The 25,504-nt window shown below is 50.9% G+C and overlaps 1 protein-coding gene across 1 annotated transcript in view; it reads right to left on the reverse strand.

Moving 5' to 3' along the window:
* Window positions 1-25,504, reverse strand: part of LOC147646385 (uncharacterized) — a 114,411-nt gene that overhangs the window by 15,807 nt on the left and 73,100 nt on the right. The window contains 1 exon segment of the mRNA XM_086873515.1: window positions 7,047-8,007. Coding sequence (XP_086729641.1) covers window positions 7,047-8,007 — 961 coding nt within the window.

Genomic DNA, 25,504 nt, shown 5'->3' on the forward strand with positions numbered 1-25,504 from the left:
TTTCTGTTAAATAAAAAAGCAGTGTTTGTTCTATATTTTACTGGGCCCTTGTAGAATAAAGAACGAACACAGCTCAAGAAGTTTTTTGCTAGAACTTTGAATGGATGCTGATCTAGAATTAATTTAGAATTTTGGTTTATGTTTTGGTATTTAGGATTTGTTCTCTTTGCAAGGACTTGATGGTTGAGTCTAATATTTCTAATTCAGTGAATTAATACACACACTATACAAAACTATATACAACATTGTTAGTCTGTTCGAATTGACAGTCTAACATGTCAATAGAGTAGTTTGAAAGAACACCAAAGTGATAAAAACAATGCACAATGCAATTTATATGCAATTTATGCTGCTTTGATCCCCTCTTCTTATCCCGCTTTTTTTTTTTTTTTTTTTTTTTTTTTTTTTTTTTTTTCCAAATACAATTGAGGGATTTTTGAGGGATTTATAAAGTTTACATGGTTGCTGTTGTTGTTCATCGGGTTTGAACAGTAGTTCATGAATTTCAGGAAGGTTTAGGGAATTTGAAGTTACTATCTCTTCGTGGCTGGTTGTCAGTTTCGTAAACACAAAACTTGTCAGTTCTGTAAACACAAAACTTAAAAGATACAAACTGAGTGAGTAAATTTGGGTCCCGCAGGGACTGCAGGACGCTGGCACGGCTCAGGCCGCTGGAGTTGACAGACTTTGTCAAGGTATTTCTTTGGGTTGGTGCAGAAGGTCCCGGTGGAGTGGCCCGCCGTTGTCTTTCTTTCCCCCCGCCACTTTTATGGGTGCAGGGGGGCCGCTGCTAGAGTTCAGATCGGGAGCGCAGCACGGCAAGCGCTCTCTCTCTCTCCCGCGCCTCCCCGCTGGAGCGTGGGGGGAGCGCAGTGGGCGCAGGGCTAGCGCCTCCCGTGCACGCGCGGGGCGAGCGAGGTTCGCCGGCCCCCCCCGCGCTTTCTCGCGGGTGCTTCGGACGCGCAGGGGGGGCAATGCCTGCCACGGGCCTGGCCCCGGCCCCAGATTTGGGCTTGAGTTCGGGTTTTTTGGGGTTCTCGCGGCCGGCGGCGGCGGGCAGGCGCAGGGGGAAGGCGAGGCCGCTGCCTCCCCTCTCCCCGCCGCTCTTCCGCCCTCGGTCGGCCAGCGGCCGGCCGGACCACGGCTGGTGGCGGCGGGCAGGCGCAGGGGGAACGCGGTTGCTGTTTCCCCTCCCCCCGCCTCAGCGGCGGCAGCAGCCCGCCGCGCTCTGGATCCGCGCCTGGACTCCTTGGCGGCGGCGGCCCGCGCGCCGGGCGCGGGGGAGTTGAGCGCTGACTCTCTCTCTCTCCCCCGCCGCGCTGACGGGCCGCTGCGGGGATGTCTGCGTTTCTGTTTGCGGCACAGAAGGAAGAAGCTCGGACAGCGCGGAGGCGCTGGAGAAAGCAGGTTCTGCGGCGGCCGGCGGTGGCGCTTTTGGCGCCGGTGGAGGCTTTGCGGGTGGCACAGGCGGAGGCGGGCAGTCTCTGCTTTCCTGCCGCTTTCCCGTTGGCAAAGCTCGCGTGCCGAGCTCCGCGGATGGCGGCCGCTCAAACCTCTCTGGAGAGGGAGATCTCTGGGCCGCAGATTGCTCTCGCTCGCCGCTAAAGTCCTCCGAGGGTCCGGGCAGAGTTAAAAGAGCACTATGCAGCTCATCCACGGTTTCATCTCTCGGTCCCTTATCTTGTACAACGGAGGAACTTTCGGCATCAAAGTTTCTCCTCCCGGTTTCACTGTCCTCAGACTGGCTCCGTTTCAGCGCTTTAAAAAGCACTCCCCAAGTGGCTGCTAGGCTACACACGCTGATATCTCCGTTAATGAATTCTGACCATAAATGGTGCTCTATCGACAGCCAAAGTTCGAGATCAAAGGCATTGTCCATAGTTATATCAAAACCTTGCTCTTTCACCCACTGAAATAAAGCACGCATGGCATCTTCAGAAACACTGAGTCCCATGCGGGGCAGGGCATCTTGCCATGCAAGGTAGGCAAGCTGTTCATCAGCTGAAGTACAGTCCTTCATTATGAGGACTTTATCTTGGCGGCTCCACGAATGCAATTATGCACACGCTAACGGCTCGGACCCGGGAATTTTGAGCTCTGCTTCACCAAGATGGCCGTTCCAAACCCACTCACAGGCAGGCTCCACTATCCCGTTGGTTTTCAGAACCAGCTTCCTCTTGGAAAGCCCGGGAGAATTCCACTTACCCCTCTAGGGGGAAGGGCTGGCTTTTTCCCGCTCGCTGCTTACCCTCAGGGGATTAGCAGATCACGTCGGTTGCCTTCTGACCTCAGGGGTCGGCTGCAGTTTATGTCGGGTTACCGGACCTCAGGGGTCGGTTCACATCACGTCGGGGTCACCAGATGTCGTTCCGATTGGGAACGGCTTTAAAGAACGACAATGGACTCTCAAGGGAGTCACAACAGGAGAAATCCTTAGTTTATTGCTTCTGCTCTGTCTTATAGACAGATACGTGGAAAGTACAGAAAAGAAACTCTTATTGGTTAACAAAGTACTACATCACCATCATTGGTCAGGGGCACTTTGCCCCCCCGACTCTCTCCTGCAAGGAGAAACAACAGGCTGCAAAACAACACCTGCAAGGCTGTTTAGTATCTCTGAGAATTGTTTTAATTACTTCTCATTAATTTCTCAGGCTAGCCTTCAATCAGGCCTGAGAGCTATGTGGCCTGTAATAACTACAGGCACTCTGGTTCAGATTTAGCATCCATATTTGGTCACTCAGGAGCTGGTCTGGGGGCTCCAGAGGTGGGTGAGGAGCATTGCCTTTGGTGTGCCAGGGACTGGCAGACACTGCAGGGCTGGGATACAGGCTCTGGGGGGATTTGGGTTCCAGGGCAGTGCAGTGCTGGGGTTACAGGGCAGGACAAGGCTGGACCTGACCCTTCCTCCCCTTTGAAACACAAAATGTTTCCAGCCAACAATCTTCTCCAGTCTCTCACAACAGTCTCTCCTCCAGTCTCTCACAACAGGCAAAGCTGGAGGTGGAATCCCTATTTTGGTCATGGGCACCTGGCTGAGAAGGACAATGCTTTTCCATAGGAAGGAAAGAGGCACAGGGTTTGGAAAGCAAGTGAGAGCTGGACATCAGGAGGCCAAGGCTAGCCCAATTTGTCAGTAATGGCAGATTTTGTCTGGGAGCAGTCTTTGGATATAGCAGTCATTGGAATGTTGGAGGTGGAATCAAAATTTTGGCCATGGATGCTTGGAGAAGCAGGACAGTTTTTTCCTGTAGGAAGGAATTCACAGTACCTTAGTGAATTTAGTGTTTTAATAGCAGATGAGAAGAGACCCTCAACATGTCAAGGTCAGTTGGACCAGTCAGGAGGCCCCTGGGAGGCCAAAGCAGCCAGACCTGTTCTGTGTTCCCTTGATTTTATGAATCTCCATGGAGTCACAATGGACCCTTACTTCCATGGGGCCCTGGAGTGTCATAATGGTGCTGTGATTCCATGGGATCCTGCAGTGTCATAGTGGAGCATTGATTATAAGAAGACCTGCAGTGTCACAGTGGACTCTTGATTCCATGGAGTTCCACAGTGTCACAATGGCCTCAGGATCCATCAGGCCCTGCAGTGTCACAATGGTCCCAGCGATTCCATGAGGCCTTGCAGTGTCACAATGGTCTCTGTGGTCCCACAGGCCCCTCAATGTCACGTGACTCCTCTGTCCCATGAGGCCTGAAATGTCACAATGGACCTTGGCGGTTTGCAGTGTCACAAAGGTCTCCTCTGGCTCCACAGTGTCACCCTGGACCTTTGGTTCCATGCAGCCCTGCAGTGTCACAAAGGCCTCTTGGTTTCACGAGGCCCCACAGGATCCCAATGGTCCTCTTGGTTCTGTGGGGACCACAATGGTCTCACTGGTTCCATGAGGTCTCACAGTGTCACAATGCTTTGTTTATTTCATGGTGCCCCACAGTGTCACAGATGTCCCTTGGTTCCATGGGGCCCTGTGCTGGTGCATTCCCCCCTCCCCTTCTCAGGCCGCCCTGCCAGCTGAGAAATGCTCCTTGGGCCTGGGCCTTGGCCAACAGCCCCTGGGCTCAGCTCCTCTGCAGCTCATCAGAAACACTGTCTGCTCCCAGGCACTGCTGCTGCCCAAGCAGCTCCTGCTTGCTTCAGGAGCAGCCCTGGGAACTGTTTCTGTTCCCTCCGTGGCACAACATCCCTGTTCTCAGCCTTGCAAAGAAAGCTGTTGATGCCAAGTGCGGCCAGGATGAAACATTGCTGTGCCTGAAGCCCCTCTCTTGGGGCCCTACAAACAGCGCTCCAAAAGGAGCCCCTTGCAGCTCTCCTGGGCCAGCCACCTCCCTCGGAGTGGGGCCTCTGTGAGCCGGGAACTCTCCCGTTTGCTGCACTCGGGGCATCCCCGAACAAGGACGGAGCCTGGGCCGATCCCCCCACTCCTCCAGGCTCAGCCCTTGGCCCGCTGGGGAGATGCCAAAGCATCGGCAGGGAGCATTTCCCTGCTCTGCAGGGGAATTTCTCACAGCTGCCTTGCACTGCCTCTTTGTGTCTGTGTGCACACACCAGTGCTGTGCCCTGGCAAATGTGGCAGAAATGCTGCTCTGGGAGGGGCTGGAGTGCCTTGGAGATCTGAGTCAGGCAGGCCTGTGAGTGAGGGTAAGTCATGAGGTATAAGCTAAGTTAAATGCTGCGTAGTGTTCTTCTTTTGCTCCATTGTTATGTTTAATATAAATGATAAGCTAATTTAAATACTGTTTAGTATTATTCCTCTGCAAATTTGCTAAGTCATAGGTTATAAATTAGGTTAAATACAGTAAATGCTGTTGTTTTGCTAAATTGTGACATTTGAGGTTTCATTTAAGGTTAAGGTATAACTGAAGTCCTGTTAAGTTTGTGCTCTGTTAAGTGAGCCAACTCTGGGATGTTATCATGTGTTGCCATACAGCGGTACTGTGATGTCACAGAAGACTGTGATGTCAAAAATTCAACCCGTGATGTCACAGTCTGTTCTGTGATGTCACATGCTGGTCTGTCATTTCACAGAGCCACCTTCGATGATGGCAGTCTCTGCTCAATGGTCTCACACCATCCTTTATGATGCCAGAGTCAACTTCGTGATGTCATAACCCCATCAGTGATGTCACACAACCATCTCTGTGATGTCAGATACCCTGTAATGTCACAGCACATACTTTGACCTCACAACCAGGTCCATGATATCATACAGCCATGTCATGATGTCACAGCCTGATTACTGATGTCACAGAATCCCTTCTATGATGCCATAGCTGCTCAGTGACCTCACACAACAAACTCTGTGATGTCACAGCCCCATCTGTGACTTCACACAACCCACTCGGAACTGTCACACAGCCCCTTTCTGACATCACAGCTGCTCTGGGGCTCCAGGACACAGCCACAGAGGTGCTGCTGGGACACAGCCCCCTCTGGCACATCCCACAGCCCCTGCCAGTGCTGAGCCCCTGGCAGCTCTGTCTGGGCCTGCTCTCTGTGTCCCTGAGCTGCCCTGGCAGGGCCCCAGCCCTGCTGGGCTGTGCTCAGGAGCTGCTCCTGACCAGAGCTGTCTCCCTGCTGTGGTCTGTTCCCATGGCAACATCTGCCCCATTGTTATGGTCTGTTTCCATGACAACCATCACAACCCCTGTTGCTATGGTCAGTCCCTTGGCAGCTCCATGGAGACCCCATGCCAGGGGTGGTTGCCATGGATACCAGCTCAGGCCTGGAGCCAGAGCCCATTGCCATGGCAACCATTTGCAGTCCCATCCCCAGGCTCATGGGATCCCAGAGCCACAGAATTGGCTGAGTTGGGAGGGAGCCATGGGGATCTTCCAGTCCAACTGCTGTCCCTGCACAGGACACCCCAACAATCCCAGCCCGGGCCTGGCAGCGCTGGCCAAACGCTGCTGGAGCTCAGCCAGCCCTGGAGCTGGGAGCCTTCCCTGGGGAGCCTGTTCAGTGCCCCAGCAGCCTCGCGGGAAAAACCTTTTCCTCACATCCAGCCTAAACCTGCCCGCCTCAGCTCCAGCCACTCCCTCCACTCCTGTCCCTGGGCACCAGAGGGAAGAGGTTCCTGCAGCCCCCAGCCAGGGACCCGCTCCCAAGGCTGCTGCCATGGCAACCAGGCCTGGCACCAGCTGGGATGCTCGGTTTCCCCGGGCTGGGCTTCAGGAATGGCATTCCCCAATTTCCTGCTCCTGCTGAAACCGCGCTGCTGCTTGCTTCCCTCCCACCTCCCATGGAAAGCACAAAAGGCAAAGATCCCAGGCTGGGATAAGAACAATTTATTGAGAACAGCAACGGGATAAGGAACAAACAGACACAGAAACAATTTTGGTAACAGAAAGGATAAGACCATTCACAGGGAAAACTAAAACACCACTGACTCTTCCTGGACACGTATTTCCTCCTGCCAAGAAAGGACACCCTTCTCTGGTGAGAGAGAGAGTCCTTTTCCTGCTCCTGGCAATGACCTGAGATGGGACTGAATATAATGACAGGGTGTCATGGGGTAGCTTTACCTTTAAGACAGCTTGGAGGGAGAGGAAGTTGAAGCTGCTGGTGGCTGATGGGAGTTTTTCCTCCTGACCAATTATCGGTCATTTCCAAGAATTGACAGCAGATCTGACCATTAAAAAGTGAATTCAACTTGTAAACACCCCCTTAAGAAGTACAGACAGAATTCTCTTGCCCTCTCTGGTTTCCGGCATTTGAAGAGGTAACAAGGCTCTGTCTCGGCCTCCTCCCCCCTCTCCAGGCCGACCAGGCCGCGGTGGAGGGGGGAGGGGGAAGAGAAGCAGCGCTGGTCAGCCAAGTGTGGTTTTCAGTTTTTGTTGCATGGCCAGACCCTCACATTCTTTGATCCCACATTATGTCATTGCCACAGGCAGGAAAAGGTACAGGTGTCTTCCCAGTATGGATCACAGGGAACATGGATCACCAGGTCTCTGCCCAACGTCGGTCCTCCAAGGGGGGATGAAACTGGAGCAATGCACAAAGCTCTTCCTGCACTTGGGGCATTTACAGGGCTTCCCTTACTGGTGCCTCCGTTGGTGTCTGGCCAAGCTAGATTTGTCTGAGAAGCTCTTCCCACATTCCCCACACTTGTAGGGCCTCTCCCCAGTGTGGATGCGCCGGTGGGTGATGAGGGTGGAGTTTCGCTTGAAGCCCTCCCCACAGTCAGGGCAGCGGAAAGGCCTCTCATCCGTGTGAATCCGCTGGTGCAGGAGGAGAGTGAAGCTGGTCTGAAACCTCTTCCCACACTGGAGACACTCGTAGGGCCTCTCCCCTGTGTGGATGCGCTCGTGGATGATGAGGTGGGACCTCCGGCTGAAGGTCATCCCACATTGCCCACACTCATAGGGCCGATCTCCGGTGTGGATCCTCTGGTGGCTGATCAGGCTGGAGCTCTGGCTGAAGCTTTTCCCACATTCCCCACACTCATAGGGCCTCTCCCCAGTGTGGATGCGCCGGTGCCTGATGAGGTGGGAGTTTTGCTTGAAGCCCTCCCCACAGTCAGGGCAGCGGAAGGGCCTCTCATCCGTGTGAATCCGCTGGTGCACGAGGAGAGTGGAGCTGGTCTGAAACCTCTTCCCACACTCGGAACACTCGTAGGGCCTCTCCCCAGTGTGGATGTGCCAGTGCCTGAAGAGGTGGGAATTTTGCTTGAAGCCTTTCCTGCACTTGGGGCAGCGGAAGGGCCTCTCATCCGTGTGAATCCGCTGGTGCCTGAGGAGATGGGAGCTCCTCTGAAACCTCTTCCCACACTCGGGACACTCGTAGGGCCTCTCCCCAGTGTGGATGCGCTGGTGACGGATGAGTTGCGAGTTAAAGCTGAAGCCCTTCCCACATTCCCCACACTCGTAGGCCCATTCCCCAGTGTGGATCATCTGGTGGCAGATCAGTTTGGTGCTCGACCTGAAGCTCTTCCCACACTCCAAGCACTTGTAGGGCTTCTCCCCATCCTGAAGCTGCTCATGGACCACCAGCTCAGAGCCCTGGCTGGATCTCCGGCCACCTTCCCGGCACAGGGTGGGTCTTTCCTCCTCAGAGCACCCTGGGATGGGTTTGGAGCCCCTCCTCCGGCGGGATCTCCAGGGATTTTCCTCCCCATTGGGTTCCTGTGGTGTGGAGCTGCTCAAAATGGCCTCTTCCATGAGGTTCTGCCGTGGGGATTTGTCCTCCCTGGTCTCCATCCTCAGCTCCTTGTCTGGGGGAGCAAGGACAAGGAGAGGATGAGATTTGCCTCCGTGCCAGAGGGAAGGGGAAGGAGATCCCCCCAGCGCGTCCCCGGCAGGACGGCGTCGGCAGCGGGGTTGTCCTGCAGCCGGGGGCCAGGCTGGGCTGGGAGATGGAGCAGGAGAGAGGGGGAAAGGGGCACTGACTTCCTCCTCACCTGCCTGGGTGTCCTGGGGCATCTTCCTCTTCATCCCAGCTGCCCTCTCCATCTGGCCAAGGTTTGGGAATGAGAAATCCTTGTTTCCGGAAATATACAATGCATGAGTACATTGGGTTAGGGTGTTCCTCGTGATCAAGTTCATCTCTAGAAGTCACCGGGCATCTGGGGCCCATAAAAACCCCCCAAACACCAAAATTCAGCCCTGAAAATGCCTCCCAGGAGTTCCCCATCTCTGTTCTCTCCCAGTTGCGGTTTGGGGATTCCCCCCGTCCCAGCTGCTGGGGGTCAAGCTTGCACTGGGGTTCCTTTGTCTGCTCGGTCCCTGCCTACCCCAGGTTGCTGGGAGTGCCTGGAATCCAAAACGTTCCCCCCGTTTCCATCTCCTCATTTAGGAATGATGGGGCTTTTTGGATTCCTATGGTCCCTTATCCCCTTACTCTCTGCTTTGGGGTGCAGAAGGTCCAAGGAGTCCCCCCTGCCCCACTCCAGGCTGTTGAGGGTCCTTTGAATTGTGGCGCTCCCCCTCTCTGGGCTCCCCACTTTGGGGTCCTGGGAGTCACAGGGCTCTGCTCCCCCAGGCTGCCTCTGAGAGCAGCCGCCACCAGGACCCCCCAATGTCCCCCCAAGGGGCATTTTCTGCTTAGCTTTGGAGTTCTTCATTCTCCAAACATTCCCCCAGAAAAACTCAACCCAGGCACCCCCCAGGATATCTGGATCAAGCTCCCCCTCCCTGGTCATTGCTGGGATAGGGGGTGATGATCCCACGGGTGGGATCCCATGGGTGACAAGGGGCTGTGAATTCAGGGAGTGCTCGTCCTCATGTTTCCTCCTCCTTTCCATGATCCTCCTTTGTCCCTCCTCTTCTTCTTCCTCCCTAACGCCAGCTTCTTCTCCTACTTCCATCCCTTCTCTCTCTCCTTCTTCATCCCTCCTTTTCCATCCCTCTTCCTCCTCCCCCAGGAGCAGTGACACCCTCGGTGCCCCGTTCCCAAACCCCTCACAGCCCACGGCAGGAGCGGGGATGGAGCCGGGACAGGTCGGGATGGGCAGCGCGGGGCTCTCCGCTGCTCCCACCCGCTGGGGACGGGGGGAACCCGGCCCGGGGAAAAGGAGAGGGAAACTGGGAAAATTGGGGGCTGCAGATCCAACCTGGGGCTGGCTGGGGACCCTGGATGGGGACTGCCAGCCCTTGGGGCTCCTCTGGGGAGATGTGGGAGGGGGGAACACAGAGAGGGCTGGGGGATCCCAGGAGTGGCAGCACTGGCAGGAACTGGTTTGGACTGGGATCATCCTGTGATCACACTGGCAATGACTGGAACTGTATTGGATGTGTACTGACATCTGTATGATGTCACAACTTTATGATGTGTATTGACATCATACTGGGATCATACTGGGAGCAGCTGGGCCCATGCTGGGGGGGACTGGGATCCCACTGAGGGGACTGGAATCATACTGGGATTGACTGGGAGTGGCTGTGAACAACTGGGATCATGCTGAGAGCAACTGGGAGGAGCTGGGAATGACTGGGAGCGTGCTGGGGCTGACTGGGATATACTGGGAGAGACAGGGAGTCCCAGGGATCACACTGGAGGCTACTGGGGTCACACTGGCACTGCCAGGGAGCAACTGGGGGCCACTGGCCTCATACTGGGAGTGACTGGGATTAGACTGGGAGTGTGAAGGAAACTGGAAAATTGGGGAAAAAACGAAAAAAACCCCAGGATAAATTCAAGGAAAATGGAAGGGAAAATTCAGGGAAAAACCAGAAAAATATCAGGGTGAAATCCAAAAACATCAGGGGAAAATCAGGAAAAAATTGGGAAAAATTTGGGAAAAATGGGAAAATTTGAAAAAATTGGGGAAAACCAGGAAAAATTTGGGGGGGAAAAAAAGAGAAAACTCAAGGAAAAAATGGGGAAAAATTGGGGAAAAAAGTCAGGAAAAGAAAGTGGAAAAAAATTTGGGAAAAATCAGAAAAAATGGGGGAAAAATCAGGAAAAACCAGGGAAAATTGGAAAGAATATTGGGGAAATCAGGAAAAAAACTGGGAAAGAACTTGGAAAAATTGGGGAAGATCCATAAAAGAAAGAGGAATAAAATCTGGAAAGAAATAGGAAAAATCACAGGAAAAATCAGGTAAAAACTAGGAAAATTTGAGAAGAAATTGGGAAAAAGCTAGAAATGAATTGGAAAAGGAAAATAGAAAAATCAGAAAAAAGTGGGAAATACATGAAAAAAATTGTGAAAAATTGTGAGAAATCAAGGAAAATATCAGGAAAAGAAAGCCGAAAAGACCCTGGGAAAAATCAGGAAAAAATTAGGAAAAATACTGGAAAAATGAAGGAAAAACCAAAAATATTTGAGAAAAAAAATTGCAAAAAAATCTGGAAAATAATTGGGAAAAAATCAGAGAAAAAATGTGGAAAAAAAGGAAAATCACGGGAAAATCAGGGAAATGAAATGGAAAAGGATAAAAATATCTGGAAAAATCAGAAAAAAAATAATGAAAAAAAATCAGGAAAGAATTGAGGAAAACCAGAAAAATTAGGGAAAGGATAAGGGAAAAATCTGGAAAAAAATGGGAAAAAAAGGAAAAAACACAAAAATCAAGGAAAAGTTTGAGGAAAAAAAATGGGAAAAAATTGCAAAAAAAATCAGGAAAATAAAAAAAATTCATTGAAAATATTATGAAAAAAAATAAGGGAAAATCAGGAAAAATATTGAGAAAAAATTGGGTAAAATCAAGAAAAGAGAGGGAAGAAACCTGGAAAAAATCAGGAAAAATCAGTAAAAAAATTAGGAAATACAGGGAAAAATCAGGGACAAATTGTGAAAAAAATTGGGGAACGATGAGGAATAAATTGCGAAAAGAAGAGGGAAAAGTCAGGAAAAAATGGGGAAAAATCAAGAAAAAAATTTAGGAAAAGAATTGGGAAAAAACAGGGAAAAACCAGAAAAAGAAAGAGGAAGAAGACTGGGAAAAAACTGGGAAAAATCAAGGAAACAAATCAAGTTAAAAATCAGGAAAAGAAAGTGAGGGAAAAAACTTTGGAAAAATGGGAAAAAAATTGGGAAAAAACCAAGAAATATCAAGGAAACAAACAGGAAAAAATCAGGAAAAATTAGGAAAAAAAAGGGGAAATATTGGGACAAATCAGAGGGAAAAATCAGGAAAAAAATTTTAAAAATATTCGAGAAAAATTGTTTGAAAAATGAGGAAAAAAATCAGGAAAAGAAAAAGGGAATAAAACCTGAAAAAAATCAGGGAAAAAAATAAAAAAAAAAAAAAAATTGCAGGAAAATCAGGAAAAAAAAATGGGTAAAACAGGGGAAAAAATCGTGAAAAAAATGGGAAAAACCAGAAAAATTACAGAAAAATTGGAGAAAAAGTTGGGAAAAAGACAGAAAACTTTGGGAAAAGAAGAGGAAAAAATCAGGAAAAAATGGGGAAAAAATGGGAAAAATTCAGGGGGAAATGAGGGAAAAATCAGGAAAAAATAAGAAAAAAAACAAAGAGAGAAAAAAATTGGGGAAAATCAGGAAAAGAACAGGATGAAATCCCCCTATCCCATTTTTCCATGGAATTTTGGGAATTGCCTACCGCGGAGGTTGTAGAAGAATTTCCAGATCTGGGAATCCAGGGAGAGGCGAAAGGTGGAATTTCAGATGAGTTGGTCAAAATTTTTGGGAAGGTTGATAGCCTGGTCCTATTCCAGCTTCCAGAATGTTCAGATGAATCCCACACCTCCTTCCAGCTGGAAAGCATGGAAAAATCACGGGAAAGCTGTGATTCAAATTCATGGAGTTTTGCCCCCAAAGCACCCTTTTTTCCCACCAAAATTTCTATTTTTCCCCCAAATTTCAATTTTTGAGATAATTAAATGGCGAAGATAATGGGAAATGGGGAAAAATAAGATAGAAATTGAGGAAGAATGGGGAAAAGTTGGGGAAAATTAGAAAAATATGGGGGAAAAGTGAGAAAAATGGGAGGAAAAATGGAGCAAAATAGAGGAAAATGGGGAAAAATGGGGAAAAAATAGGGAAAAAATGGGATAAAAATAGGAAAAATTTGAGGAAAATGAGATGGAAATGGAGGAAAAATTGGGAAAAATGGGAGAAAGAAAGGGAAGAAAATTAGGATAAAATTGTGGAAAAATGAGATAAAACCAGGATAAAAATGGGGGGGGGGAATAAGGAAAACTGGGATAAAAATGGGAATAAAAATGGTAAAGACGAGGCAAAAATGGGGGAAAAATGGAAGAAAATGGGGAAAATAGGAGAGAACATGGGGAAAAAACTGGGAGGAAATGGAGCAAAAATAGGGTAAAATGGGGAAATAATAGATTAAAAACAGAAAAAAAAATGGGAAAAATAGGAAAACATGGGGAACGATTTGAGGAAAAATGGAGGAAAAATAGGAAAAAAATCAGAAAAACTGGGAAAAAATGAGGACAAATGAGATAAAAAAAGGGAAATTGAGGGAAAAAGGAAAAAAAAAGGGGAAAATTGGGGAAAAATAAAAAATAGGATAAAAATTGGGAAAATTGTTATGAAAATGGGATAAAATTAGAAAAAATAGAGCAAAAATGGGATAAAACTGTGGAAAATGGGATAAAATGGAGACAAATTGTACTCTAATAGGGAATGACTGGGAGTGATTTGGCTTATCGTGGGGGGCACAGGAAACTGGAGCCACACGGGGTGAGCAACTGGGCAATGCTGGGAGCAGCCACTGCCGGCACCGGGAGCCCCGAACCCCTTTCCCGGCCATGCCGGACCCGCATCCCCCCGGCCCCTTTGCCGGGGCTCTGCCGCCACCGCCACCGGGACCCCCCAAAAACACCTCCCGGGGACCCCCGGGGTGCCCCCGAGGGGCATCTGCGGCTCGGCTCTGGAGCCCTGCCATCCCCAAACATCCCCCCCAAAAACCCCAAAGCCAGGGAGCCCCGGGGTATTTGGGGCGAGCTCCCCCTCCCCGGGCACCTGCGGGATGGGGGGCGATGGTCCCGAAGGAGCTGCAGATGCAGAGAGCGGGGAGCGCAGGTGGAGCCTCCTCTGCCTGCTCCAGCTCTTCCTCCTCCTCTGTCCCTCCTCTTCCTCCTCCTCTGTCCCTCCTCTTCCTCCTCCTCTGTCCCTCCTCTGTCCCTGGGCGTGGTTCGGAGCCCTCGGGTGAGCGGGGCCGGGCCGGGACACGATGGGAAAGGGCTGGGTCCCCCCCAAACCGAGCTGGGGGCAGCGGAGCTTTGGGGGAACGATGGGAACGGGGCGGGACAGGGGAACAGGGGGAGGTGGGAGCACTGAGGGTCCCCCAGTTCACCCCAGGAGCCCCAAGCCCCGTCCCAGCCCCCCCAGTTCCCCCCGCAGCCCCGGCTGAGGGGGGCTCAGCCCAGGAGCCGCCGTCGTTCGGGGCTCCCCCGAGTGCAGGAACGGGAGAGTTCCCGGCTCGGGGAGGCCCCAGCACAGGAGGGGATCTTGTCCCTCTTCCAGGGCCTTTCAGGGTCTTCAGGCCCCTCTCAAGAGGAGTTTTTCTCTTTTTCAGGTTTTTTGGGGGGATCCCACCACTACAGGGGTGTTTTTTCCTCCCCATTTTAGGGTGTTTGTGCGGCCGCAGCCCCACAAGCCCCTTTTGAGGGGGGATCATGACGGCTTTAAGTGACATTTTTAGGGGTGTCCCCACCCCAAGCCCCTGTAGGGGATGTTTTGTCCCCCAGGGTGGATTTTGGGGGTTCTCTCTACCATGGCCGCTTTAAGGGCCCCCGGTGTTGTCGGGTCCCACTGTAACTCCTCTTAAAAGGGCAACACCGCTCCCGTTGGTTCCGGCAGTGGAGCCCGGGAGGGGTTGGGGGTCCCGGGAGGGGTTTGGGGGTACCTGGGTGATGCCGATGAAGGTGATGGGGTCCCCATGCTGGGTATAAACCTTGGTGAGGGGTTCCTGGGGATTTTCAGAAGTTCTGGGTGTTTTTGGGGCCACGGTGGTTTTTGGGGGGTTCCCAAGAGGGTTTACAGGAGTCCTGATGGGGGAATTTGGGCGATCCTGGGAGTGGAATTGGGGATCTCAAGGCTGTTTTGGGGAACCTGCTGGTAATGGACATGGGGACCCCATGCCAGGTATGAACCTTCTCAATATCTCTATGGGGTTTTGCTGTTTTGGGGAGTTTTTGGAGCATCCAGGAATGTGTTTGGGATCAGGGGAGGTTGGGGTGTCCCGGGGGCTTTGGGGGTTCTCGGCAGGTTTGGGGGTACCTGGGCAATGCGGGTGGCAGTGCTGGGGACCCCGTGCCGGGTTTGAACCTTCTCACTGCCCATGGGCAGCGTCAGCGTGTTCAGGGAGATCCTGGGGGGCCCGGGGGGTCACCCCAAATCCCAGGGACCCCAAATGCTGAGGGACCCCCCGAACTGCCCTCACCGCTGGATCTGCTGCAGGCAGGGGGGCACCAGCACTCGGCCCCCACCCTCCACCATCACAGGGGGGCTGTGGAAGAAATCTGGGGGTGCACGGACAGGTCGGGTGGGACCCCCAAAGTCCTGGGGGAGGGGATACGGGGGGACTTCCAGGAATTCCAGTTATCGGGGGATGAGAGGGGACCCAGGAAGAGTTTAGGGGGGCTGGATGGGTCCTGGGGGGGACCCCCAGGAGTCCTGTGGGGGGTGGGGAGGGCAAGGAACAGGGCAACCCCCAGGATGGGTTTGGAGAGGAACCGGATTGGGGCTCTCATGGCAGTGGGATGGGGAGATCTGCCCATGGAATTCTATGGGAATGGCATGGCAGTGAGATCCATCCACAGAATTCCCATGGGAATGGGACAGCAGCGGGATCCATCCATGGAGGTCCCGTGGGAATGGGATGATGTCTGAGATCCATCCATGGAATTTCCATGGGAATTCCCACATTCCCAAATTTTGCCTACCGAAATCCCACATTCCCATTCCCATATTCCCATGGGAATTCTGCCCTCCCCACCTTTACACTCCAGCGCCTCCCGCCCATATCTGACATATTTCTGGAGACATTCCCTGCAGCTGTGAGCCAGGGAATTTGTTAATCCCTCAGCCTGGATCGCAGGGATCCCCATGGCGATGCCACAGTTGCCATCGCAGCCCCACAGATCCCCCAGCCCCGGCTCCCCCCGCTCAGCCCCGCTCTGGCTGTGCCGCTGCTGCAGCATCTGCAGCTCCCCGCTGGCCCCGCCATTGGCGCCGCTCTTTGCTGCCCGCCAGTGGCAGCCCGAGGCTGCAGTGACGTCACCGGTCGCCGGGCAGATCCCGGCGGCGCAGGGCGGCCAAGGCGGAAGCGAAAGTGCCCGAGGGAGCGCGGGGGGAGGGGACGGGGCAATTCCAGGGAATTCCCCTGGATCCCCTCCCGGGATCCCCCGGGACCCTCCTCGGCCGCGCACTGCGGGACCCCCGGGACAAACTGGGCTGAACTCCCGGGCCCTGCGCCCAAACTCTGCCTGGAACCCGCCGGCTTCGGCCCAAAGCGGGGGAAGCCCCGGCATCCGCGGATCCCATTTTTCCTGCGGCTGCGGCTCCTCAGCCCCGGCGGAGCAGGAGCGGGCGCTGGGAGCCCGAGCCCCGATTCCCAATCTCCTTCTCGCTCTCTCTGCTGCTCTCTCCCTCTCCTCTGGGTGATCAGAAATGCCAGAGCGGCTGGAGAGCCCCGTGCCCAGCTCGGCTTTCCCTGGAAAGGGAGGCCTGGGGGTGCGGTGCCCCGGGATGGCCGGGAATGGGGCTCCGGGGGTCCCCGGGCTGACGGAACCGGGGGATCCAGGGGCTGCCAGGGGAGGATCCCCGGGAAAGGGGGTGCAGGGCGCTGTTGGTGCAGGAGAAGGGGGTGCAGGGGGCCCCGGAGCTGGGGAAGGAGATGCGGGGGGGTCCCAGGGCCCAGGAATGGGGATCCAAGGGGGTCCCAGGGGGGCTCCCCAAAGCCCCTCCCAGGGCACAGCAGGAGCTGGGTCAGGAGCTCTGGCAGAGACAAAAGGGGGTGAGCCCCACATGGGGGGGACATGGGGGAGTCACAGGCGCTCCCAGGGGGGGACACGACCCCCGGGGACCCCTCCTCACCTTCTCCCACGCACCCCAACAGAGCCCCTAAATGGATGAGCAGAGCTCGGTGACTGCAGTATGAAACTTGTTCAGTGGCACAGGAGGATTTAGAATTGAGGACAGGGGAAGGGTTTAATCCAGCCTCCTGTTTGAACAGCCTGGAGAGGGGGCTGGGAAGAAACCCATGCCTGCATTGAATTGAGAGAGATCCAGACCCGGGCTGGGAGAGATTTGAGACACACCCACCTTTGGACTTTGCTGTCCACAACACCCTGTCACATAAAGGTAAATCCTTACAAAAGAAAGGACTTGGAAAATCATGGTTTAGGACTTGTTATGTGGGCTTAGTGTAGCTAGCAGCTGGCCTGATAAGTTCCCAGGCAAAAACATCTTGAGAATGGAAAGTTTGTTAACATAACAAGCTATTCTTGGGGAGAAAAACAAGTGCACCTGTAGTAACAAGGGATCTGTCCCATGGGAATCAGTAGAAAAAGTATGAAAACATTGTTAGAGAGAAAAGTTTGGACTGACGTGTACACTCACCATTACCAACCAGTGAACTGAGTTCCCAACCAACTGGAATTAAGCACGGTGCCTTCTGATAACCATGTAAATATAAGCTGTGTGCAATAAAGCTTTGGCTATGGTGGAAGAAGAAACAGGTGTCATTGTCCATCTCTACTGCGACACACCCAAGCAGGACATCGGGTCCTGCCGAAGCAGTGGAAAGAAGCAGCTCTGGTGGCCAAGTGGCACGGCCCATTCCAAGTGTCCCTGAGCACAGAAACAGCCCCAGCACAGCTGAACACGGGGGGACCCCTCAGCCTCGGCTCAAGGGCTCTGCAGCCCCGCAGATTTGGATTTCCCGGCTGCAGCAGGAGGATGGGAGCCGCCCCTGAGCCTGCACTGAAGGCAAGGCAGCAGCAGCCAGGGCTCCCCAGCGGGGGAAGCCCCTGGGCCTGCCCACAGATCCTCTGCTGAAATCCTCGGCCTGGGCACCCTCCTTTGGCATCTCCAGCCCCTGCGGGACAATTCTGGCTGGCACTGCTGGAGCTTCAGGGCTTTCTGTGCCTGCCCTCGCCACAGCTGCTGGGGAAGGCACCGGGAGAATTCCACTCTGGCTCTCAATTACACTCACACTCTGGGCTGGCTGGGATTAGAGTATTGGAAAATAGACCAAGTATAAAATTATTTTTTATTTGATTTCTCCAGTCAGGCTTGGTTTGCATTTGCCTTGGGGAAAGGAATTTTCAAGGATTTTTTTACAGGATGTTCCACCACTCAGCAGAGATGAGCTTAACATCTCAACAGACTGGGAACAGCCCAAAAGATTCCCACAAAGACAACGACAATCAACAAAACATCAATACCCAGCAGCAAACATCAACCAACAAGTTGCACCTGACACTACCCCAGACACTGCCCTGGCACAGCTGGAGACACCTGGTCTGGAAAAGGCTGAGCAGGAAATCCAGGAGTGCAGACCTAATTCACATCAGAGACACAGAAATCCGGGTGCAACAGGAAACCAAACACTAAGGACTCCACAACTTGGAGACAATGAACACTAAATCAATGGATTTCTATGGGTTCAGACTGAATAAAGTTTAGGAAACATCTAGTAAAACTCACATGTCATGGAATGATTTTCTCTGCACATGCAGACTGTGTGTGGCTGAAATGATTCTGTTCAGAATCAAGTAATGCTTTATTTCTCTAATGATATTTTGGAGAGTTTTTGCTTTTCACAGTTTCAGTGAAAGGATTACACCATTAGAAGAATTTTTCGTAATAATTCTACTTTTCTGTTGTCAGTTCTGTTTGAGCCAGGGGTGTGATAATCAGTTTTTAGTCAGAGGAGAAGAAAAAGAAAATACTTGATTTCTTTCTAATTTTTGTTTTTATGTTTGTGTATGGCTCGTAGTGATGGCAACATTATGATATGGGTTTTTCCATGTTCACCTTTAAGCTGCATTTTGAAAAGTAGAAGAGTTTGAAAGGTGGCCCTTTAAAATGTAAAGAGTTAATAGAAAATTGTTAAAAAAAACCAACAAAGAAACAGCAGATGGGGGAGGGAGCCCTCCATGTGAGTCATCCCATGGCTGCCCTGGAAGAGAAGCTTCATTCCAGGCAGCCAGCAGAGGAGCTTTAGAAATGCAAATTAACACCCCTGGGGCAAAGCCTGGACAATGTACCAGGGTGTTCCTGCCTGGGGGAGGAATTGGGCTGAATTCCTCTGCCCCTCAGCCCAAGCTCTGCCTGCTGGCACAGATGGAATTTGCACAGCTAAAGGCAGAGCCAATAGTGAGGATATCTGACTCTGCAGCAGAAATTGGTTAAGCTAAAAAGGAAAACAGCTAATTGAGAATGTTGTGAAAACTTCACTATAAAAAATGGGGGAAAGTCATCCCAGTCCCCACCTTAACTTGTGCTCTCAATTTCTGTGTTATCTAGGGTGAATTAGAGCACTGGGGTTTTTTTGCTCCAAGTTAAGGGAAATTCGTTGGGAATCCAAGTATGTGCTGAATTAATTAGAGAAAAGCCAAAAATTGATGCAACCCTGGCTGGAGGGAGCACCCAAAAATGGGGAAAAGATGAATGGCCACCAGAACAAATCCTGCAACACCATGGACCAGGCCATGGGAACCCTAACAAATTCATATCAGGAGCCAGAGAACTAATTTATCCTTTCCATGGTATAATTAGATTACATGATGTCCTCAAAATAATACCCAACCAGACAGCTCCAGTTCCTGATTTTCTTCCCAACCAATCCACCCAGATGAGGAACACAACATTTCACCATGGGATGGGGTCAGATTATCTTTTAGCAGGAAAAGAAGGCAGAGTTTGTGGAAAGTTAAATGACTCAAACTGCTGTTGGCAAATAGATCACAAAGGAAAAGTGGAGAAACAGATAACAAAGGATATAAGAAAAGAGCTCATGTACTGGTCCAAACGTGGAAAGGATGGGCATGGGCAACATTTCTGTGGTTCCCTGGCAGACCATGGGTTAAACAAATGCAGTTTCTCCTCTTACGTTCTACAGCAACTCTCATCTTTTCACCATGCACACACCTTGCTGAGTGCAGCTCATTCAGCAGCTGAGCAAGGGGATGCAGGGGGCAGCCAGGCCTCCTGAGCCACAAACGGCTACAAAAGGACAGCGAATGAGGGCACTGAGAGCAATCCCAAAATCAAAGAACACCCAGGAAGAAAAAACAGAGCCAATGAGTGAATCTGCTTGCAGATAGGGCCAGGGACTTGTACATAAGGAAGCAATGGGAGAAAGCATCAGTTTCAGAAAATGTTACTAATTGACAAGGACCGCTGCTCTGACAAAGTCCCGCTAAATTCCTGAACTTCCAGAAGAGCAAAGACTTAACAGAGCCATCAATATCGGATGTTATACAAAAGTGGGGGGTACATATTAACCGGGACATGCAGGAGGCAGATGGGGAAGTCTGAACCTTCCGAGCACCTCCGCCAGTGGGGAAAGGGACAGGGACACGCGGCCGGGAAAATCAGGACAAAAACGAGGCCGCGTCCTCCAGCAGCTGGAGAGAGCGCACGGCAAATGCCCCATGGCCTCTCCCTTTGGGCAGCAATAAAGTCACTCTCACACCGCTCCTCGGGCTCCTTTGGCCACACAAACCTCTGGCGCCGGGAATTTTCCCGCCCAGCCCCGGGCACAGCGCAGCCACCTCCGGGCTACCGACACGAACCGGGACGAGCCAGCGCTGCTCCGGCACCGGCTCCTGCCGAGGCCCCAGCGGGAAGGAGACCGCGGGCAGCCGCTCCCGCAGCGCCCTCACGCCAGGGCCAACACGGGCCGGCCACGGCACAACCCACCCGCCACAGCCCCCTGCCGCTCCCTCCCGGGCCCGCAGCGAGCCCCGAGCCCCCGCAGAACCGAGCGCGGCTCCCACCTGCGATGGCTGGGGCCGCCTCCGAGCTCCGCCGCCGCCTCACCGGGCTCCGGCCGCTGCCGCCGCTGCCGGGCCCGCACAGACGCTCCGGCAATGGCGGCTCTCCTGTCCCACGGCCGCCCTGGGGGCGCCAGCGGGGCCGGGCTTGTCCCCGCTCTGCCCAATCAGCGCGCGACAGAGCCACGAGTGACGGCAGAAGCAGCCAATCGCAGCCAGCGGCGGGCTCTGCACACGGCACAGCCCCGCCCCGCGCTCTCAGGGCCCGCCCCGGGCTGTGTGAGGGGAAGGGCGGAGATGAGGAACAGGCCTGGAACGGGCCCGGCCCGAGCCGCCATTGAGCTCCAAACACAAAGTTCTCCGCAGCTCCCGGCCCGCCTTTCCCTGCCCTGGGTGTTCGGTGGCTCCGGCTCAGCGGGAAGCCCTGGAGCCTCACTTCTCTCACCTCTAATTAGGTGCCTCAGTGCATGGCTCGGATTTCCCCCAAAAAGGGAAAACTGCCTGAAGCCCCTGTGGATGAGTGGGGGAGGAGAGAGATTTCTGGCAGAAAACTCCAAAAACTCCGAGCAGGATCATGAGAAGTAAAGGAAGACCCTTAAAACCAGCTTCCCCACCCCTCCCTCCTCCCAGCTGTGCCTCCTCCCCCGGCAGTGCAGGGACACAGGGAATGGGGCCATGGTCACTTCATCCCCCGGGGCTTTTCCCGCTGCTCAGGGACAGGAGTCGTTCCCCTGCTGCACCCTGGGCTCTCTCCCACCGGAGACTTCTCCAGGAACTTCTCCAAGCTGAGTCCATCCCATGGGGAACAGCCCCTCACAGTGCTGCAGCGTGGGTCACTCTGCCGTGGGGTCAGTCCTTCTGAAAAGAACAGGCAAGGAGAGCAGCTCCTTTTTAATGCCTTTATTGAGGGCAGCTCTAGGTGGGGGATCTCGACCACTGCTGCTCCCAATGGATGACCCAGAGGAGGAGATGTTCAGCTTTGCCACATGGCAGAACTGGGGGTTCTGCCTTCAGGAGAGTCTCTAGGAACAACCTGCCTCATTGCAAATCTAGTGTAGTCATGCATAGCAAATGTTCTCTAGTTACAGCGATGAGGTCCGGAACATCAGTCAGCTGCTCAATGTTCTCCCTTGCTCCTCAGTGTAGTTTGGAGTCCTGTTTGTGCCCTGGCTCGCTGATTCTAGGGGTCTTTGAATGTTAATCCCACTTCCCCTGGGTGCTACCCCCATGGGAGTTGGGCTCATCTACACACTGGGTGCTGTCATCGGTGCCATGGGGGGTGCCGGGAGCAGCAGAGGCAATAGACAAGGCCAGGTGGCATTAACAAGGCTGGTACAACAACATTGGTATTTACCAAACATGACACAACATGAGCTATATTAACAAAGAAGGCCCCTTACGGTGACAACATTCTACTGTTCAAACTGTAAAACATCTTTGTGTACTGATCAGGAGGTCACGATTTGCTCTTTACAATCCTGATGCTGAATGTCTCCTGAGGAGGTCTGGTCAGGGAGAAGAATGAGCCCCTTGTGGGCTGCCCCTGTTTGGACAACCTGCTCCTCACCCCGAGCCTCAGCATGTCTGACATGGCCCAGCTGGGACTGACATCCCAAAGCATTGAGAACATTTATCAATTTTTGTTTATCATTAAAATCTAATTAATTTATAAAAATAAAATTTTACTTTTTATAATAATATTATTCTGTATTCTTATAACCTTGTTTTTGCATTTATATAAAAGAATTGATACCTTTTCAGGAACAAAAAACATTATTGTTCTCTGGCTCTAAGTACCACAATTGCCTTCATTAATTAACTGACTTCTATTTCTCCCTCTTTATGCCAATTACTCCTATTTTTAGCCCGTTAATCATAATTTTGAAATTATTCTCAGACAGGGTAAAAGGGGGCACTTTGGGGTCCATGGAGACTTTTCTGGGGAACATTTGGGGCAGCTTTGTGTCTGGGGAGGGAATTTAGAGAGAACTTGGGGGTCTGGAGGACACTTAGGGGAATCGAGTGCGCACTTGGAGGGGCATTTAGGGATTCTGTGGGACAATTCGGGGTCAGGGGGACACTTGGGGGTCAAGGGGGGGGAATCTGGGGACCCTTCAGGGTCCGAGCGGGCACTCGGGGGGCTGTAACAGGGAATCTGTGGGCCGCGGGGGATGATGGGAGCTGTAGGCGCCGGTATAATACGGTTTAAAGGTGCCGCGGAGCATCACGGGAGTTGTAGGCGCACCTCCAAAATCCCACAAAATTGTTCGTATGTCCTCAAAATCCCTCAAAATTAAAAAAAAACCCACAGAATTTCTTGAAAATTCTCAAAACCCTACGAAATCCAGAAACATCCCACAAAATCTCCACAAATTTCTACAAAATCTGAGAAAAATCCCTCTAAATTCTTCAAGTCTCCTCAATATCCCACAAAATTCCACAAAAATCCCACAAAATTCCAGAAACATCCCAAAAATTTCCCTAAATCTTCTTAAAACCCTACCAAATTCCAGAAACGTCCCACAAAAACTCCACAAATTTCCACACAATCTAAGAAAAATCTTTCAAAATTCTTCAAGTCTTCTCAAAATCCCACAAAATCCCAGAAAATTCCACAAACATCCCTCGAAATTCCACAAACATCCCACAAAATCTCCTCCAATTTTCATACAATCTACGAAAAATCTTTCAAAATTCTTCAAGTCTCCTCAAAATCCCTCAAAATTCCAGAATCATCCCTCAAAATTCCAGAAAAATACCACAAAATACCACAATCATCCTAACAAACTCTCTAAATCTTCTCAAAACCCTACCAAATTCCACAAACATCCCACAAAATTCCAGAAAAATCTTCTCAAAACCCTACCAAATTCCAGAAACTTCCCACAAAATCTTCACAAATTCAAACACAATCTAAGGAAATCTTCGCAAAATTCTTCTAGTATCCACAATTTCTCACCAAATTCCAGTATATTCCACAACATTCCAAAAAAACACACAAAATTCCAGAAACGTCCCACAAAATTCTTTACATGTCTCAAAATCCCACAGAATTCCAGAAAAGCATCACGAAATTGTGAAAAAACCCTCAAAATTCCCTTAACCTTCTCAAAACACTACCAAATTCCAGAAACATCCCACAAAATCTTTACAAATTTCCACACAATCTACGAAAAATCCCCCAAAATTCTTCATGTCTCCTCAAAATCCTTCAAAATTCCATGAAAATCCCACAAAATTCCACAAAAATCCCACAAAATTCCAGAAACATCCCACAAAATCTTTTCCAATTTCCATACAATCTAGGAAAAATTCCTCAAAATTCTTCAAGTCTCCTCAGTATCCCAAAAAAATCCTGAATCATCCCATAAAATTCTTTAAATTTTCTCAAAATCCCACAAAATTCTTGAAAAGCATCACAAAATAGTGAAAAAATCCCACAAAACGCCCTAAATCTTCTCAAACCCTACCAAATTCCAGAAAAATCCCACAAAATCTCCTCAAATTCCCCATATTTAAGAAAAATCCCTCAAAATTTTTCAAGTCTCCTCAATATCCCACAAATTTTCCAGGAAAAATCCCTCAAAATTCCCAAAACATCCCACAAAATCTCCACAAATTTCCACACAGTCTCGAAAAATAACTCAAAATTCTTCATATCGCCTCAAAACCCCTCAAAGTCTTAGAAAAATCTAACAAAATTATTTAAATTTTCTCAAAATCCCACAATATTCCAGAAACATCTCACAAAATCTCAACAAACTTCCACAAAATCCCAGAAAAATCCCTCAAAATTTTTCAAGTCTCTTCAAAATCCCACAAAAGTCTAGAGAATTCCACAACATTCCAAAAAAATCCCACAAAATTCCAGAAAAATCCCAGAAAAATGTTTACATTTTCTCAACATCCCACAAAATTCAATAAAAATCCCTCAAAATTCAAGATAATCCCAGAAAATTCAAGAAAAATCCCTTAAAATTACTTAAATTTTCTCAAAATCCCATTAAATTTCAGCAAAATTTCACGAAATTGCTGAAAAATTAAAAAAAACCCTAAATATTTTTAAAATCCTACCAAATTCCAGAAACATCTCACAAAATACCCTCAATATCCTGCAAAATTCCACAAAAATTCCATAAAATTCCACAAATATCTCACAAAATTCCAGTAAAATCTGATGAAATGGTTAGTGTTCAGGAACACACATAATCACGAATGATCATATGCAGGTGCTTTATTAAGAGATCTGGGTGTCAGGGGTACACATACCCAAATCTGACCCATCTTGGTTTTGGACTGAACATGTTTTATACTCTATCATTATATAACTCACATATTAATTACTAAACTTACATTGTTCTATTGTAAGCATTGTTTTTACCTAAGCATGGATTTCTCGTGATCCCCCCCAGCCCCCTAACATTGTTCCTCATGTTCTTTAAACAATAATTATATCCAATCACATCTAACAATTGTATCATGATCATCTACTGATTACACAGGTGCAGTTTGACCTGATCTTTAGCAAGTACAAGGCCTAACATTTCCCAGGGCCTACTTTTCCAAGGCCTTTCCAAACCTAACTTCCTTTCTAAGTCCCCGAATTTTCTAACATTTTGAGACCTTTTACTATCACTTACAGGACTTGTGCTCCAGACCCCTCACCAGCCTTGTTGCCCTTCTCTGGACACGCTCCAGCCCCTCCATGGCCTTCCTAAATTGGGGGCCCAGAACTGGACACAGCACTCGAGGTGCTGCCCAACCAGTGCAGAGTAGAGGGGAGGAATCCCTGCCCTGCTCCTGCTGGCCACATCATTCCTGATCCAGGCCAGGAGCCATTGGCCTCCTTGGCCACCTGGGCACACTGCTGGCTCATGCCCAGCCTGCTGTCCATCAGTGCCCCAGCTCCCTTTCTGCCTGGCTGCTGTCCAGCCACTCTGTCCCCAGCCTGTGACACTGCAGGGGTTGTTGTGGCCAAAGTGCAGGACCTGGAACTTGGACTTGTTAAACCTCACCTGGTTGGGTTTGGGCCCTGGATCCAGCCTGTCCAGCTCCCTGTGCAGAGCCCTCCTACCCTGCAGCACATCAACACTCCCAGGCAACCTGGTGTCACCACGGTTCCATGGGG

The sequence above is a fragment of the Cyanistes caeruleus genome, unplaced genomic scaffold (assembly GCF_971803275.1).
Source record: "Cyanistes caeruleus unplaced genomic scaffold, bCyaCae1.hap1.1 HAP1_SCAFFOLD_100, whole genome shotgun sequence".
Classification (NCBI taxonomy): domain Eukaryota; kingdom Metazoa; phylum Chordata; class Aves; order Passeriformes; family Paridae; genus Cyanistes; species Cyanistes caeruleus.